The sequence below is a fragment of the Bubalus kerabau genome, chromosome 14, assembly GCF_029407905.1.
Source record: "Bubalus kerabau isolate K-KA32 ecotype Philippines breed swamp buffalo chromosome 14, PCC_UOA_SB_1v2, whole genome shotgun sequence".
Classification (NCBI taxonomy): Eukaryota; Metazoa; Chordata; class Mammalia; order Artiodactyla; family Bovidae; genus Bubalus; species Bubalus kerabau.
In genome coordinates this window covers 75,963,198-75,982,288 of record NC_073637.1, presented here as the reverse complement: position 1 = coordinate 75,982,288, position 19,091 = coordinate 75,963,198, and the positions used below count along the sequence as shown (strand labels likewise).

Genomic DNA, 19,091 nt, shown 5'->3' with positions numbered 1-19,091 from the left:
GGGAAAAAATATAACACTGGTTTGTTTCCTCCTGCCCCTTAAAAGAGATTAAAAATGTCTGACACTTGCAGCCTATTTCCTCCATTTGGAGACCCCTGGCCTTCCTGCCTAACCCTCTCACAGGCTCTTCTATCCATAGGTGTCTCCAAGCAAGAATAGGGAGTGGCTTACCATGCCCACCTCCAGGAGATCTTCCTGACTCTGGGATTGAACCCACATCTCTTGCGTCTTTTGCTTTGGCAGGGCTTTTTTTTTTTTTTAAACATTAGTGATAGTTTACAGTGGTTGGCATCGAGTTTGTGGTCTCTGAAGGAGAAAGTTTCACTCCGGGGGCAAAGACACAGTCTCAGTCTTTTGTGCAGCAAAGTTTTATTAAAGTGAAAAGATAGAAAAATCCTCCAGCAAAAGGCCCTGGAAGCGGCTAGGGCATTATATACTTTTCAACTGGCTGCCGAGAATAGATAAAAAGAACACTTCAAGACTACAAGTTCCACTGGACCCTTTCCCAAGCCACACATCCTGAAATAACCTCCCTACAAGATTAGCTAGAATGAACATGTTCTATGCAACATGTTTCTGGGGGAAATACATTGTTGCAGAGGAACAGGCTCCCAGGCAAGATTTATTACAATTATAATCATTAACATAGAGTCTAAGAAAAGCATTTCCTTGAGTAAGACTGTGTCATCACTAGCTCCTAAAGAAAGGCCAGTTCTTGGGCAAGATACATTTTTGCACAAGGCTTAAGGAAAGCTTGAGTGAGAAAGTTCACCTACTCCTTAAAGGCCCCTGAACTGCCTAAGTTTTAACTCTCTCACTAGGACCACTTGGGAAGCTCCCTTAATACTCCAGTAGTTGCCTAAGCTACTTTACCACCAAAAAAAACAAAACAAAACAAAACAAAACTGCCACTTACATTATACCTAAGGTAAATTATTTAATGTTCCCCCCTGACATCAAGAATGAAATAAAGACATATTTGCTGATACCACTTGTTTTAAACGTGGCTTTGGATGCTCTAACCAACACAGTAAAAGGGAAAAAGAAAAGGCATGTGAATTAGGAAGGAAGAAATGACAGTCATAATTCACAAACAGCATACTCATGTATATTGAAAACCTAAAAGAATTGGAAAGTATGTTTAATAAGGTCACTGAACACAATGTCTAAAAAATTCAGTTGTATACCTTTATTACAGAAAATAAATAGAAAATGACATGTAAATAGATAATTATAATAGCACCAACAGTCATCAAATACCTCATAAGAACCCAATCAAAAGATGTGATACAAAACATTATTGACTACAAAAAAATTACTGACAAATTAAAATAAGTTTAAATAAATGCAAGTTAATATACCATGTTCATGGATTGCTAATGTTAAGTAGTTAGAATAGGAAAATGGAGTCCAGAATGGCGGTGGCTAAAAGACAAGGAAGGGAAAAACCCGCGAAAATAGAACAAAGGAAGGTCCGAGGACCGGAGTGAGGACCTCAGGTAGAACAAAGAACACTCCTGGCTAGCCCAATTTCCAAAGGGCAGGCCCAGGGGGAAGAAAAAACATATAAAAAGAGGAGCCAAAGGGCCTGGGGTCTCGCTCTCCCGCATGCGCATGCACTCTGTCTCTCCTCTTCGTGTCTTTTGGGTTGGCATGCCCTCACACCTGTATTTTCCTTTTATTTTCTAAATAAAACTGAGCGGTAACACGGAGCTGTAACACTGATCTGTCTGAGAGCTGTGACACGCCAAGGGCATTAACGTCCATTGCTTCAAATTCTTCTTGTGACGAGACACAACCGAGGAAATTACACACTCCCCTGACACTAAGATGCCATTTCTCCCCAAACTGATCTTTAGATTCAATGAAATTTAATACAATGTCCCAGGTAATTTTTGAGTGGAAATCAAAAAGCAGTTTCTAAAATCTATACTGAAATTCAAAGGCTGAGAATAGCCAAGGAAATTTTGAAGAAGAATAAAGCTGGAGTACTTACAACTAGCAACTATCAAGATGTATTATAAAGTTGTAGTTACTGTCAACTGTAGTGCTGGAGAAAAAGACTCTTGAGAGTCCCTTGGAGGCCAAGGAGATCAAGGATTGACTTGGATGCCAGTCAACCCTAAGGGAAAGCAATCCTGATCATGAAGCTTCAATACTTTGGCCATCTGATGCAAAGAGCCAACTCATTGGAAAAGACCTTGATACTCAGAAAGATTGAGGGTAGGAATAGAACATGAGGACAGAGGATGAAGTGGTGGCATGGCATCACTGACTCAATGGACATGAGTTTGTGCAAACTCCAGGAGATGGTGAAGGACAAGAAAGCCTGGAGGGCTGCAGTCCCTGGGGTTGCCAAAAAGTTGGACATGACTTAGTGACTGAACAACAACAACAATTGAGGACCATCTATGTGAGGATTTTCTTCTTCATCCCAATCCCTGCTGTCATTCTCAAGTAATTGTAAGAAACACCTGGACAATGTATCCTACCAGCTAGGCTCACATTTCTTTGACTTTCAATTCCTGTTACTTTCATTTCTGTTTCACACATGCTACCTCTCTGATGGTCACAGTTTAGTTCTTTACATCACCATAACCTTAATATCTTCCTTTCTGACTGGAAGTTTATTCCTACTACACCTGCTGTTTAGCTTCTTCTGGATATCCAGCCACTTGAGTGCTCCACTTTATGCAGGTTATCAGTATCCTTCTATTCTCATCATATGCAGAATAGATCTGTAGCAGAATCAGGATCTGTAGCTTGAACGACTTTTACTTTTAGCTCATCTCTCAGGGCTAAGAATAGCTCTCAGAATAACTTTTATTTTCAGAGCTTTCAGCTCTCATTTTTAGCTCTATAGCTCACTTTTCTATGAGCCTAAACAACCCTTCAGTCATGAGTCAGTCATACAGCTACCTTCTATACTGAGGCTTCTGGATAAAATCTGCCTATCTTTGAAAATATAAAATGAATGCAAGCTCATAAACTCTAGTATCAGTTGAACTACAGAGCACTATTCATCAACCTCATTTCCTCTTTTTTTTTTTTTTAAATTCATTCTCTATAAAACGAAAGAGTTATTCCACACCTTTGCCAATCTCCTCGGATCTAGTCATTTCCAAACTTCCTTCTAAGAACACGGCATCATATCTTACTGAGGAAACTGATACAAGGACTTCCTTTCAATTTCTGATCCTACTCTGCTGCTGCTGCTGCTAAGTCACTTCAGTCGTGTCCGACTCTGTGTGACCCCATAGACGGCAGCCACCAGGCTCCCCCGTCCCTGGGATTCTCCAGGCAAGAACACTGGAGTGGGTTGCCATTTCCTTCTCCAATGCATGAAAGTGAAAAGTGAAAAGTGAAAGTGAAGTCGCTCAGTCGTGTCCGACTCTTAGCGACCCCATGGACTGCAGCCTACCAGGCTCCTCCATCCATGGGATTTTCCAGACAAAGTATTGGAGCGGGGTGCCATTGCCTTCTCCTACTCTACATCTATCCATATCATAAGACACATTTCTTTTCTCTTAAAATCTATACCTATACCTCATTTTTGTCTTCTTTAAAAAATTTTTGACTGTGCTGTGTGGCATGTAGAATCTTAGTTTACTAACCAGGGATCAAACCCATGTCCCCTGCAATGAAAGGGCAGAGTCTTAAGCACTGGACCACTAAGGAAGTCCCTTATTCTAGCCTTCTTATATTTGGTTTCATGGTGTGATTTGACATTTCAGTTTGGAATCAAATCCTGCATTTGTTCTCAAGCCCATCTCCTCTCATTCCTACTAAGGTTTTGCCTTATGAATTACCTCTTTCTCCAATCTATCTTCAATTTCTTTATTTGTTTCCTTCACCTTACCTTAAGTATTTAAGAGACCATCTTGTCTTCTCCAAAAATTCCATTAATCTGCCATTATTTTCTAACTAATGTTAAGCTAGAGCATAGGTTTAATAGAGCTAGGATTTAACCGTCTCCAGATCACACACTAACAAAGGTAGCCCAGTCTCCTCTGACATATAATAGGGTTTAAATAATAACTATCTTGAGGTATTACTGTTAGCATTAAATGAGACACCATACTATGTATGGTAGGTGTTGAACAAATATTAGTTTCCTTTTCTTTCCATCCTTTCTAGTTCCTAAGTGTCGGGGCTGTGTCTAAATCATTTTTGTGTCTCTACTGTATAAATCACTTTTATATATCTAATTACCTTATCTAGACTATATCTAATTCCTGAAAATGAGGCAATGAGGGGAGGAACAAACTCTTAAAATTATCTTATTTTAGTTGTTATTTAGAATTCAGTTCAATTCAGTTCTGTCGCTCAGTCATGTCCAACTCTTTGTGACCCCATGGACTGCAACATGCCAGACTTCCCTGTCCATCACCAACTCCCAGAGCTTGCTTAAACTCATGTCCATTGAGTCGGTGATGCCATCCAACCATCTCATCCTCTGTCGTCCCCTTTTCCTCCTGCCTTCAATCTTTCCCAGCATCAGAGTCTTTTCCATTGAGTCTGTTCTTCATGTCAGGTGGACAAAGTATTGGAGCTTCAGCTTCAGCATCAGTCCTTCCAATGAACATTCAGGACTGATTTCCTTTAGGATTGATTTGTTTGATCTCCTTATAGTTCAAGGGACACTCAAGAGTCTTCTCCAACACCAATGTTCAGAAGCATCAATTCTTTGGCACTCAGCTTTTTTTATAGTCCAACTCTCACATCCATACATGACTACTGGAAAACCATAGCTTTGACTAGATGGATCATTGTTGGCCAAGTAATGTCTCTGCTTTTTAATATGCTGTCTAGGTAGGTCATGGCTTTTCTTCCAAGGAGCAAGCATCTTTTAACTTCATGGCTGCAGTTACCATTTGCAGTCATTTTGGATCCCCCTAAAATAAAGTTTCTCAGTTCAGTTCAGTTCAGTCACTCAGTCCTGTCCGACTCTTTGCGACCTCATGAATCACAGAATGCCAGGCCTCCCTGTCCATCACCAACTCCCGGAGTTCACTCAGACTCACGTCCATCGAGTTGGTGATGCCATCCAGCCATCTCATCCTCCTTCGTCCCCTTTTCCTTCTGCCCCCAATCCCTCCCAGCATCAGGATCTTTTCCAATGAGTCAACTCTTCACATGAGGTGGCCAAAATATTGGAGTTTCAGCTTCAGCATCAGTCCTTCCAATGAACACCCAGGACTGATCTTCTTTAGAATGGGCTGGTTGGATTTCCTTGCCGTCCAAGGGACTCTCAAGAGTCTTCTCCAACACCACAGTCCAAAAGCATCAATTCTTTGGTGCTCAGCTTTCTTCACAGTCCAACTCGCACAACCATACATGACCACTGGAAAAACCATAGCCTTGACTAGATGGACCTTTGTTGGCAAAGTAGTATCTCTGCTTTTCAATATACTATCTACGTTGGTCACAACTTTCCTTCCAAGGAGTAAGCGTCTTTTAATTTCATGGCTGCAGTCACCATCTGCAGTGATTTTGGAGCGCCCCAAAATAAAGTCTGACACTGTTTCCACAGTTTCCCCATCTATTTCCCATGAAGTGATGGGACCAGATGCCATGATCTCCATTTTCTGAATGTTGAGCTTTAAGCAAACTTTTTCACTCTCCTCTTTCACTTTCATCAAGAGGCTTTTTAGTTCCTCTTCACTTTCTGCCATAAGGGTGGTGTCATCTGCATATCTGAGGTTATTGATATTTCTCCCGGCAGTCTTGATTCCAGCTTGTGCTTCTTCCAGTTCACCGTTTCTCATGATGTACTCTGCATAGAAGTTAAATAAGCAGGGTGACAATACACAGCCTTGACATACTCCTTTTCCTATTTGGAACCAGTCTGTTGTTCCATGTCCACTTCTAACTGTTGTTTCCTGACCTGCATACAGGTTTCTCAAGAGGCAGGTCAGGTGGTCTGGTATTCCCATCTCTTTCGGAATCTTCCACAGTTTATTGTGATCCACACAGTCAAAGGTTTTGGCATAGTCAATAAAGCAGAAATAGATGCTTTTCTGGAACTCTTGCTTTTTTGATGATGCAGTGGATGTTGGCAATTCGATCTCTGGTTCCTCTGCCTTTACTAAAACCAGCTTGAACATCTGGAAGTTCATGGTTCACGTACTGCTGAAGCCTGGCTTGGAGAATTTTGAGCAGTACTTTACTAGTGTGTGAGATGAGCACAATTGTGCAGTAGTTTGGCATTGCCTTTCTTTGGGATTGGAATGAAACTGACCTTTTCTAGTCCTGTGGCCACTGCTGAGTTTTCCAAATTTGCTGGCATATTGAGTGCAGCACTTTCACAGCATCATCTTTCAGGATTTGAAATAGCTCCACTGGAATTCCATCACCTCCACCAGCTTTGTTCGTAGTGATGCTTTCTAAGGCCCACTTGACTTCACATTCCAGGATGTCTGGCTCTAGGTCAGTGATCACACCATCGTGATTATCTGGGTCATGAAGCTCTTTTTTGTACAGTTCTTCTGTGTGTTCTTGCCACCTCTTCTTAATATCTTCTGCTTCTGTTAGGTCCATACCATTTCTGTCCTTTATCGAGCTCATCTTTGCATGAAATATTCCCTTGGTATCTCTAATTTTCTTGAAGAGATCTCTAGTCTTTCCCATTCTGTTGTTTTCCTCTATTTCTTTACATTGATCGCTGAGGAAGGCTTTCTTATTTCTTCTTGCTATTCTTTGGAACTCTGCATTCAGATGCTTATATCTTTCCTTTTCTCCTTTGCTTTTCACTTCTCTTCTTTTCACAGCTATTTGTAAGGCCTCCTCAGACAGCCATTTTGTTTTTTTGCATTTCTTTTCCATGGGGATGGTCTTGATCCCTATTTCCTTTACAGTGTCATGAACCTCTGTCCATAGTTCATCAGGCACTCTTGTCTATCATATCTAGTACCTTAAATCTATTTCTCACACCCACTCTATAATCATAAGGGATTTGATTTAGGTCGTACCTGAATGGTCTAGTGGTTTCCCCTACTTTCTTCAATTTAATTTTGGCAATAAGGAGTTCATGATCTGAGCCACAGTCAGCTCTGAGTCTCTTTTTGCTGACTGTATAGAGCTTCTCCATCTTTGGCTGCAAAGAATATAATCATCTGATTTTGGTGTTGGCCATCTGGTGATGTCCATGTGTAGAGTCTTCTCTTGTGTTGTTGGAAGAGAGTGTTTGCTATGACCAGTGCATTTTCTTGGCAAAACTCTATTAGCCTTTGCCCTGCTTCATTCCGTATTCCAAGGCCAAATTTGCCTGTTACTCCAGGTGTTTCTTGACTTCCTACTTTTGCATTCCAGTCCCCTATAATGAAAAGGACATCTTATTTGGGTGTTAATTCTAAAAGGTCTTGTAGGCCTTCATAGAACCATTCAATGTCAGCTTCTTCAGCATTACTGGTTGGGGCATAGGCTTGGATCACCATGATATTGAATGGTTTGCCTTGGAAACGAACAGAGATCATTCTGTCATTTTTGAGATTGCATCCAAATACTCTATTTCAGACTCTTTTGTTGACCATGATGGCTATACCATTTCTTCTAAGGGATTCCTGCCCACAGTAGTAGATATAATGGTCATCTGAGTTAAATTCACCCATTCCAGTCCATTTTAGTTCGTTGATTCCTAGAATGTTGACGTTAAATCTTGCCATCTCCTGTTTGACCACTTCCGATTTGCTTTGCTTCATGGACCTAACATTCCAGGTTCCTATGCAATATTGCTCTTTACAGCATTGGACCTTGCTTCTATCACCAGTCACATCCACAACTGGGTATTGTTTTTGCTTTGGCTCCATCCTTTCATTCTTTCTGGAGTTATATCTCCACTGATCTCCAGTAGCATATTGGGCACCTACCGACCCGGGGACTTCCCTTTTCAGTATCCTATCATTTTGCCTTTTCATACTGTTCATGGGTTTCTCAAGGCAAGAATACTGAAGTGGTTGCCATTCCCTTCTCCAGTGAACCACATTCTGCCACCGTTTCTATTGTTTCCCCATCTCTTTGCCATGAAGTGATAGGACCGGATGCTATGAACTTAGTTTTGTAAATGTTGAGCTTTAAGCCAACTTTTTCACTATCCTCTTTTACTTTCATCAAGAGGGGCTCACTAATTTACAAATTAGTGAGTTTAATATTGTGATATCTGATTCATGACTAAGTTTAGAAAATGAAGCTAGATCTCTCGCTGTGTCTGTTTGGGTCTATGTATGCCTCAGTATGTGTCTTTGTCTTTGGATAATGTTGCTGGGGGTTAATTTGTAAATGAGCTTTAATCTAATTGGCCTAAAAAAAGTAAGCACTTAAAAATGAAACAATTCTAAATACAAGAGAAATTAAGCAATTATGAATTACTGAAGTCATAATTAATGATTTTCAGCTTCACATGAACTGGGAAATGTTCAGTATTAAATTAATACCGGGTATTAATGTTTGATCTAATTATTATAGACATGTCTAAGAGTCATTAATATTAAGCATAATATTTTCATTCTGCCTAGGCTTAATATAAGCTGAATAAAATCTTGTTATATCTGTTACAAATTTGTCAGCAAGGAAACTTTTCGATGTGAAGAAATGTTTAAGGAAAAAAATGTAAATGAGATAAGAGTTTTTAGATAAACTCTGTTAAGAATAATTATGCTTTAGCTTCGGTGGCCTTAGTGGTTGGGGTATAGACTTGGTTTACTGTGATATTGAATGGTTTGCCTTGAAATGAATTGAGACCATTCTTTCGTTTTTGAAGTTGCAACCAAGTTGCCCCTTCTCGCCTCATTAAAGGTGATCTGTTCCCGTAAAGTGCCCGTCTGGTTTTTTCCGAACCTAGCCTTCTCTAACTCCCTTACCCTACCACCACAGTCCATGGGGGTGCCAAAGAGTCAGAGAGGACTTAGTCGCTAAATTACTCGATTATCCATGTCTTGCATTTCTGCAATCTTCAGCCTTTTCTGGCACAGTAAGTCGTGCACTCAGAGGGACAGATGAACCTCCATTAAAGACGCTATTAAAACAACAACAACAATGGGGAAAACAAAGGTAATTAGAACACGAAAAAAGCGCAGGAGAGGCCTGGGCTCAGACACGGGGGGCGGGGAGCCCCAGCCGCCCAGGCGGGTCGGCTCCCTGGCCAGCCCAGTCCTGCCATCTTGGGGCTCTCTGACCCGCCTCCCTTCGCGCGCGCATTTCCGGCCAGACCTAGGGAGGCCAGACATGCCGGTGCTAAGCCAGCTTCTCTTTTCTTGGGGCCGCGGTCCCCGGCGGGTAAGGCAGCGCCGTAAGGGCCGGGAGCCCTGCGTGTCCCCCGCAAGAGCCCCGTCCAGGGAGCGCGCGGAGCGCAGACCCGGCGTCCCGGGCGCGGGGAGGAGCGCCGTGGAGCCCCGCGGTCCCGGTGCGGGGAGCTAGGCGCCGGGCCGGGGCCGGGGCCTGTGGCTTCCCGGGACTGGGATGAAGGGGGGCGGTCACGTCCAAGCTGCCCTCGGGAGAAGCCCTGGGGTACGTTTGTGCCCGTGTGGAGGGGCACGTTGAGCGCCTGCGTGGTTCTCACAAGTTGCACATTCTTGTGAGTTTCCAGTGAAAGTCGGGCTTCCCTGGTGGCTCGGCTGGTGAAGAATCCGCCTGCAATGAGGGAGACCTGGGTTCGATCCCTAGCTTAGGAAGATCCCCTGGAGAAGGGAAAGGCTACCCACTCCAGTATTCTGGCATGGAGAATTCCATGGACTATATAGTCCATGAGGTCGCAAAGAGTCCAAGTGGCATGTAAATAGAGAGAAGGACCCTGCACACACCTGCCGGCCTGGTGACTAGGGGGAAAGGGAAGGAGGGGTGGGGAGCGGGGCCCAGAGGAAACACTGGCCTTAGCTGGAGTCCTTTTTGTAAACGAAGAAATTCGTTCACCTGTTTGTTGTTCAAAGATTAATACCAACCCCTGGCGCGCGTGAGTGCTAAGTCACGTTGGACTCGTTGAGGGCCCTATGGACCGTGACCTTCCAGGCGCCTCTGTCCAGGGAATTTTCCAGGCTCTTGCCTGAGTGGGTTGCCATTTCCTACTCCAGGGGGTCTTCCCCATCTGCAGAGCAGAACTCGCCTCTCTTTGCGCCTTTGCCTCCTGCATCAGCAGGTGGATTCTTTACCTCTAGACTACACCTGGGAAGCCCATATGAACGTATTCACATAAAAAAGAAAAATATAAAGCAAATCGAGCTGTTTAAATTTCCCTGCCTGGTGTTAATGCTGGGAGAGCTGCATCTCAGGCTGGCTTCCACAGCTTTTTCTCTCATAATTTTGTTTTGTTTTGTCAACATCTCACCACTAGACCGATAGTCTAAAGTGGGCAAGAGGAAAACAGCTGGAGAGGGAAAGAAAGAGAAAGGAAAAAAAGACTAATGATACCCAAGACAACCCCTTTCCTCAATCAAATGAAAAGAAACCTTAGTGAGCTAAGCGAAACTAAACCTGAATTCACAATTTCCTTAGCCAAGTAGAAAAATCAATGTGCCAATTGTGAAAAAACTTTTTTCAGTTAGATAGAATGAGTAGCCATGTTTTTATCTTTTTGAAAAACACGGACAAATTTCAAATTCCAGTTGTGAACACAAGGAAATACTATGAGTCTATGACGTAAGAGAGAACTTCCTTTTAAAAAGTGAGATTTGTTCAAGGCCAGGGTGGTGTTGATAGTATTTTCTCTTACAAAGATTTGGGTTGTAGGTTGTGAAAGAAGGCTACACTGTCTGATCCCTCTTAAAGAACTCTTCATTTGAATCCTATAATGGCTTTGTAAAGTAGAGAAGTCTTCAGAGATTTTTTAAAAAACACAAATTGTTAGAATTGTAGTAATAAGGTCACACAGACCGTGTCCCCGATCTTCTGACGTCGTTACGCAATATAGCATGAGAGGGAGAAAATGAACTCATTTAAAAATTAATTGTAACCTGACAGTTTTGAAGTTCCTTTGCTTAAGAAAAATGGAAGTTTTGAGGATGGAGGTTTGAAGGCAAGAGAGTTCCTTATAAGTGGTGTGTCTCCCTTTCCTGGCCCACACAAGCTTGGGTGTGAATTCCTGGGCCTAGAAAAGTTTTCGCATCTGTGAAGTGGCAGGTTGTTCCAGGAAACATGATTTTGTTGGCAAATACAAGTTGTTACAATTAAAGCCCCCGATTTAAATATTTTAGTTATCAAGAATCTGAGAAATGTTTCATCCCTCATACATCTATTTATGAAGTGAGCTTCCCTGGTGGCTCAGATGGTAAAGAATCCACCTGCAATGCAAGCAGGCCTGGGTTCGATCCTTGGGTTGGGAAGATCCCTTGGAGAAGGGACTGGCTACCCACTCCAGTATTCTGGCCTGGAGAATTCCGTGGACAGAGGAGCCTGGCAGGTCACAGTCCGTGGGGTTCCAAAGAGACGGACATGACTGAGTGACTTTTACTATTTATGAAGATGGTGATTGCAGCCATGAAATTAAAAGACTCTTACTCCTTGGAAGGAAAGTTATGACCAACCTAGATAGCATATTAAAAAGCAGAGACATTACTTTGCCAACAAAGGTCTGTCTAGTCAAGGCTATGGTTTTTCCAGTGGTCATGTATGGATGTGAGAGTTGGACTGTGAAGAAAGCTAAGCGCCGAAGAACTGATGCTTTTGAACTGTGGTGTTGGAGAAGACTCTTGTGAGTCCCTTGGACTGCAAGGAGATCAAGCCAGTGAATCCTAAAGGAAATCAGTCCTGAATATTCACTGGAAGGACTGATACTGAAGCTGAAACTCCAGTACTTTGTCCACCTCATGTGAAGAGTTGACTCATTGGAAAAGACCCTGATGCTGGAGGGGTTTGGGGGCAGGAGGAAAAGGGGACGACAGAGGCTGAGATGGCTGGATGGCATCACCGACTCAATGGGCATGAGTTTGAATAAACTCCGGGAGTTGGTGATGAACAGGGACGCCTGGCGTGCTGCGATTCATGGGATCGCAAAGAGTTGGACACGACTGAGCAACTGAACTAACTAACTAACTAATATTGTGCTATGGGCTACTAGGGCTCAGTTCAGTACAGCATTTAATGAGAACTAGCTCTTTGCTTGGCTATGGGAATGCAAAGGTTAAAAAAATACAAAACTTGCTCTCAAGTTGCTTTTGGTTTTACTGAGGAAAACATTCACTCATTCAGTAGTTTATCAGAAAATGCCAATTAAGTGCCTACAAAGTGTTGGGCATTCTTTGGCAATCTTTACTTGGAAACTATCACTACCATCCTTGAATTAATAGCTTCTTGTATATTTTTCAAGTTATGAATAATAACTCATGATTGGACCTTCAAATAATTTAGTGGAACAAAATGAGTTTAAGAAAAGCAAAATGGAATAGAATAGAAAATACAAGAATTCATCTTATATAGTAAGGTTAAGCATACAATTTGTGGAACTTTTAAAAATTTACAGTTATTTGATATCTCTGATGAACATTGCCATCCTTTGCCTCCTCCCTTTTTTGGGGGGCTTCTCTTGTGGCTCAGCTGCAATGCAGGAGACCTGGATTTGATCCCTGGGTTGGGAAATCTCCTGGAAATTTTCCAGGGGGAACTGCTACCCACTCCAATATTCTGACCTGGAGAATTCCATGGACTGTATAGTCCATGGGGGTTACAAAGAGTCAGACACAACTGAGGGACTTTCACTTTTTTTAAAAAATAAAGAGTAATTAGTATTTTTATAAAAATGATACTGGGCCAATATGAATTCAAGTAATATATTAATAGTTAAATGAAACAAAATAATACATGTCTGCAAACTGGCCAGTCAGAAATAACCAGGGTTAATGTTTGGCCAACTTCATCCCAGGCATCTGTTTGTACTGGCAAAGAGACAGCTGACTAGCCATGTTTTTGCTTGGCTGTATCACATTTGTTTTTCACATTGAATTTAATCAACATTGTTTCATTTTATTCTGATGCTGAATATTGTCAGTGAGAAGTATAAAGCCGGCTGGATTTTTTTCCCCCTTGTTTATGTTTCGAGTTTTCTTTATTTTATTTTTTTCTATCCAGAAAGCCTAAGAAATCTTTCTTTACCCAACTCAAAATTTCAGAATATAGGTTTCTTGGAGGCAAATATTTTCATCTGATTTGTTCACTGCTGTATCTCCAGGCCTAGAATAGTGCCCAGTGAAGTGATAATAGCTTAGTCATGTCTGACTCTTTTTGACCCCATGGACTGTAGCCTGCCAGGCTCCTCTGTCCATGGAATTCTCCAGGCAACAATAGTGGAGTGAGTTGCCATTTAGCACAGAGTAAATAACTAACACCTGTTACACGATGGAATACATGTACTGTGCTGTGTGTAAGGCATATTTCGTACTAGGTCCTCATTCAGAATCTGTCTGAAATACTATATTCCAGTGGGTCATCATGAGACATCAATAGACTGTGAAAATGCAGATGTGTTATTAGAATGGACATATGAACGAAGCAGTGTGTTGCTAAAGGAGACAGGGAGGGCTTCATGAAGGAGGTGGCTCCAAGCTCACTTTTGGAATTGAGTTATATGGAGCCCCAAAGACAATCTAGATATTAATACAAGGAATTGCATGTTTCAAGAAGTGAAGGAGCATGGCCTGTTTTTAAAAAGCCAAGTGGTTTGGCACTGTGGAGTTTGTGAAGTTTTGGAGTCAGAGAGAAGTGCATGGAGATGAGGCTGAACAGGTTGCCGAGGGCCCAAGGCATGCTGGGCTTCACTTATTTATGTGGCAGATTGAACATTTACTATATATTAGGCACTATAGTAAGCCATCCAAGCATGAGAAAGAACTGATTCTTGCTCACGAAGCTTAACAGTCTAGTAACATTATGATATAATATGGCACATAGAAGAGGGAAATGTGGAAGCAGTGACAGAATTTATTTTCTTGGGCTCCAAAATTACTGGGGACAGTGACTGTAGCCATGAAATTAAAAGATGCTTGCTCCTTGGAAGGAAGGCTGTGACAGATGTAGACAGTGTATTACGTCGCTTTGCTGACAGAAGACCATGTAGCCAAAGCTATGGTTTTTTCCAGCAGTCATGTACTGATGTGAGCTTTGGACCACAAAAAAGGCTGAGCACCAAAGAATTGATGCTTTCAAATTGTGCTGGAGAATATTCTTGAGAGTCCCTTGGACTATGAGGAGATCGAACCAGTCCATCCTAAAGGAAATCATTCCTGAACATTCACTGGAAGGACTGAAGCTGAAGCTCCAATACTTTGGCCACCTGATATGAAGAGCTACTCATTGGAAAAGACTCTGATGCTGGGAAAGGTTGAAGGCAAAAGAAGAAGTGGGTGGCAGAGGATGAGATGGTTAGGTTGTATCACTGACTCAATGGGCATGAATCTGAGCAAACAGGGAGATGGTGGAGGACAGAGGAGCCTGGTGTGCTACAGTCCATGAGGTTGCAAAGCGTCATGTAGGACTTAGCAAGTGAACAATAATCACCTTAGGGGGAACATTTGCTTGCTGAGGGCAGCTAGCTCCCAAGAGGGAGAAGGTTTTTGTTTTTTTAAATTAATCTATTTATTTTAATTGGAGGCTAATTACTTTACAATATTGTAGTGGTTTTGTCATACATTGACATGAATTTGCCATGGGTGAACATGTGTTCCCCATCCTGAACCCCCTTCCCACCTCCCTCCCCATCCCATCCCTCAGGGTCATCCCAGTGCACCACCCCTGAGTGCCCTGTCTCATGCATTGAACCTGGAGTGGCAATCTGTTTCACATATGGTAATATACATGTTTCAATGCTATTCTCTCAAATCATCCCACCCTCGCCTTCTCCCACAGAGTCCAAAAGTCTGTTCTTTACATCTGTGTCTCTTTTGCTATCTCGCATTTAGGGTGATCATCACCATCTTTCTAAATTCCATATATATGCATTAATATACCGTATTGGTGTTTTTCTTTCTGACTTACTTCATTCTGTATAATAGGTTCCAGTTTCATCCACCTCATTAGAACTGATTCAAATGCATTCATTTTAATAGCTGAGTAATATTCCATTGTGTATATGTACCACAGCTTTCTTATCCATTGGTTTGCCAATGGACATCTAGATTGCTTCCATGTCCTGGCTATTGTAAACAGTGCTGTGATGAACATTGGGGTATCTCTTTCAATTCTGAACGTGTCTCTTTCAATTCTGGTTTCAAGAGGGAGAAGGTTTAAGAAGGACTACTCATGCCCAATTATTCTCTCAAAATTTTCTGGTCAGATAAACCATTTGTAGGGGGACAGAGTGACTAAAGGGGCAAAAGAAGCCTGGAGTTAAACTAAGACATCTTCCCTCCTGGGGGGAAGTGAAGCATCAGGACTGGGGAAGAAGACATTCCCACTCACAGTGGGAGAAGTGTACAGTTTTAAGGAGTATCATTTTGGGGTTTTACATTTAAACTAGGACCTGAAGGATCAGTGGAAGTTAGCCAGGGGGAGGAATAAGAGTAAGAAAGTTCTAGGCAGCAGAGTGACCTTTGTGAAGACCCAGACTAGAGTTATAGGTCCCAAGTAAGGAGGCAGGTTGTGAGAGACAGGCAGGGGAGGCCTGTGAGCCCCAGGAAGGAGTCAGAGCTTTGTCCTGAAGGCCTGAGAGCAGGGTGAGAATGGAGGCAACTTGGGCAAGACTCTCTCTGGATAAGAGACCGTGGTGGCCTCAACCGGGGAATGGCCATACATGAGAGGCTTGAAGTCTGGTGATATTCAAGTGGTAAGTGGAGAGTCCTTGCTGCTTGGTCCATGGTAGGAAGTGAGAAAGGAAGACTGAGCCGGGCTGAGGAGGCAAATGGCACCATCAGAAGTGGAAGCAGGAAAGTAATGTCATCAGGTGGGACTTGAGATAGGGATCCTACAGTGTAAGTAAAAGTGAAAGGGGTCTGAGCTAAGGGCAGTTTTTGTTGCTATTTAGGACTCAAATGAACTCAGTGGATTGGGTGCATGGTGTGAGATGAAGTCCAGATTTCTATTGTTGGCCCCTGAGCTAAGGAAAATGTTCCTCTCTGAGAGAATTTACAAGAGGGAGCCAGAGAGAAGAGAAGGGTAAATGATGTATCTTGAAAATGTTAAATGGCCTCTCAGTTCATTTCAGTTGCTCAGTTGTGTTTGACTCTTTGTGACCCCATGAACCGCAGTATCCCCTTCTCTTCCCACCCTCAATCTTTCCCATCATCAGGGTCTTTTCAAATGAGTCAGCACTTTGCATCAGGTGGCCAAAGAATTGGAATTTCAGCTTCAACATCAGTCCTTCCAATGAACACCCAGGACTGATCTCTTTTAGGATGGACTGGTTGGATCTCCTTGCAGTCCAAGGGACTCTCAAGAGTCTTCTCCAACACCAGTTCAAAACCATCATTCTTCAGTGCTCAGCTTTCTTTATAGTCCACATCCATACATGACCACTGGAAAAACCATAGCCTTGACTAAATGGACCTTTGTTGGCAAAGTAATGTCTCTGCTTTTTAATATACTGTCTAGGTTGATCATAACTTTCCTTCCAAGGAGAAGCGTCGTTTAATTTCACGGCTGCAATCATCATCTGCAGTGATTTTGGAGCCCAAAAAAGTAAAGTCTGCCACTGTTTCCCCATCTATTTCCCATGAAGTGATGGGACCGGATGCTATGATCTTCATTTTCTGAATGTTGAGCTTTAAACCAACTTTTTCACTCTCCACTTTCACTTTCATCAAGAGGCTCTTTAGTTCTTCTTCACTTTCTGCCATAAGGGTGGCCTCTAGGACCTCTAAACAGGTGATTTGGTTAAGTTGTAGAGGTGGTGGGGAGAATGATAAGTCTGTCAGGAGTGTTAACGAAGGCCTTAGCCTTTGAATGATGCATGTTGAGTGTTGGTGGAGATCCATTTGTGTAAAGATAGGGAGGTGGACACAGTTGGTATTTGGGGAACCCTGAATATTTTGTTTATCTGAGTATAAACTTTAAGGAGGGGAAAGCAAAGGGAGATAAGGCTGGATAGATGGAGAAGAGCTAGGTCATGATGACTTGCTGTGCTGGGTGAAGCTAAGGAATCTGAACTTTATGCAGGGAATCCCTGAAAGAGGTCAAAGAGAGAAGTGCTACAAGCAAGTTTGCAGTGCTCTGGAGAGCAGTATCGCAGATGTGCTGGGGTAAAGGGAGACTGGAGGGCAGAGACCACATAAGAGACGATGTAGCACAGACCTTTAGTATTTGTGAATGGTGGAAGATAGGAGTCTTTGAAGTCAGACAGTAGGCAGAGAGGAAAGATACTGACTAGGGAGGTAGAATACGGGCAATTTGGAGAGGGATGAAATATATTAGGTGCCCATATTAGAAGGCATTTCATTAATACTTGGCAACCCTTAGTTTTTTGTTTTTTTCTTTTAGTTTTATTTATTTGTTTATGGCTGCACTGGATCTTCATTGGTGAGTGCAGGCTTTCTCTAGTTGCAGAAAGCAGGGGCTACTCCTTGTTAAGGTGCTCAGGCTTCTCCTTGCAGTGGCTTCTCTTGTTACAGAGCACCGGTTCTGGGGTGCATGGGCGTCAGTAGCTGCGGCACATGGGCTCAGGAGTCGTGGCTCCTGGGCTCCAGAGAACAGGCTCAGTAGTCGTGGTGCATGGGTTTAGCTGCTCCCTGGCATGTGGGATCTTCCTGGGCCAGGGATCAAAGCTGTGTCTCCTGCATTGGCAGGCAGACTCTTTACCACTAAGCCACCAGGGAAACCCAGCTTAATTTGTAAAGAAAATTCCAGGTGGAAAATAATTGGCAAACTTAACTGTCCTATATTCTCTTCCTAAAATGATAACTTACTTTGACAGTAGAAATGCCTGGGTAAGTTAACTAAGTTAAGAGTAAGGGGACAGCTGTACTATGATCCCTTCCAGAATGGGAAAACTCCCATACTATCTTGCATCGAAAGCTGTGATAGAACTGTAGGCTTTCACAATTTGTGAAATGATGTTGCCATTCACCTTTAGCCCTAATTTATTTTGCTTATACTTTAAAATTATATTTTTAACTCCAGATTCCACCTGAATATTCCACAGGCATTCCAGGTGAAATATTTCTGATACAGAACTGGTTGTTTTCAATTCTCCAACTTGAGTCTTCTCAGATCAACCGAGTCATTTCAGTTACAGCTATTTATACTATTTAAACTCTGTCATCTTCAGCTCTCCCCTTCTTGCTTACCATTTCCAGTTGTTAAATGTGTGGAAAGTGTTGTCTTGCCTTGATTTCTGCTGTCCTCCTTATTTCTCACCCAGACTAATGACTTTTGTCTGACTCATCCCCACTTCCTTCTAGTTCACCGTTCAATCTTATTCTTTCTAAAACACAAAGGTGATGCACAAAGTAGCTTCAGATCCTGAGATGAAGGTGGGAGAAGTGGAAAAGTTTCAGTCCACCAAATAGCCTTGATTAAAGAGAAAGCCCTCTTTGTCTTCTTTTAGTGATATAGGTCAAGGAGTGCTGAGGTTGGACTTTGAGGCAAGAGGAAATAGTAATTCACTGCATCTTCTTTTTCTGGGACCTTCTCACCCGCAAGTAATTTTATTTGCTGACTTCCCACTCCTCCTATGGTGGCGTTCAGTCAAGGTCGTCATCTCTTGCCTGGCCTGCTACAAAACATTATACCTACTTTCCCTGCTTTCCATTTTGCCTCCTACATTTTCTTCTCAATTTAGTAACCAGAACAAATCTCTACAAACCTAAGGCAGCTCGTGACAGTCCTGTGCTCAAAACTTTGGAGTTTCCCACGCAACTTGAGTAACAATGTCAGTCCGTGTCGTGGCTGACTCAGCCTTTGTGATCCCGTCCTCTATGCCTCACTGACTTCGCCTCTATGCTTCTTTCTGCTTCCTCTGTCTTCTTCAGCCATGCTGGCCCTCTGACTCTTCATGTGCTCCGTAGGCTTCCTTCTCAGGGGCTTTGCCTTTAGCTTTTCCTCTGCCTGAAAGAACCACATGACTCATCCCCTCGCTCCCCTTGGGTCTTTGTTCAGATGTCACTGCAGTGAGACCTTTGCTGACCACTCTATTTAAAATAGCAACACTCTACCCATACTCTATGCCTTATTTTTTCCCC

At 42.6% G+C, this 19,091-nt stretch overlaps 1 protein-coding gene across 2 annotated transcripts in view; it reads left to right on the top strand.

The window, feature by feature from the left end:
• The first annotated feature begins 8,975 nt into the window (after positions 1-8,975).
• DECR1 (2,4-dienoyl-CoA reductase 1) overlaps positions 8,976-19,091 on the top strand; it is a 43,076-nt gene continuing 32,960 nt past the window's right edge. The window contains exon 1 of one of the 2 annotated variants that reach the window (XM_055546706.1): positions 8,976-9,048. In XM_055546706.1, coding sequence (XP_055402681.1) covers positions 9,034-9,048 — 15 coding nt within the window. In that variant the 5' untranslated portion in view covers positions 8,976-9,033. Of the gene's footprint in view, positions 9,049-9,170; positions 9,274-19,091 lie in introns of those variants that run through there. The other variant, XM_055546705.1, reaches the window with a different exon arrangement.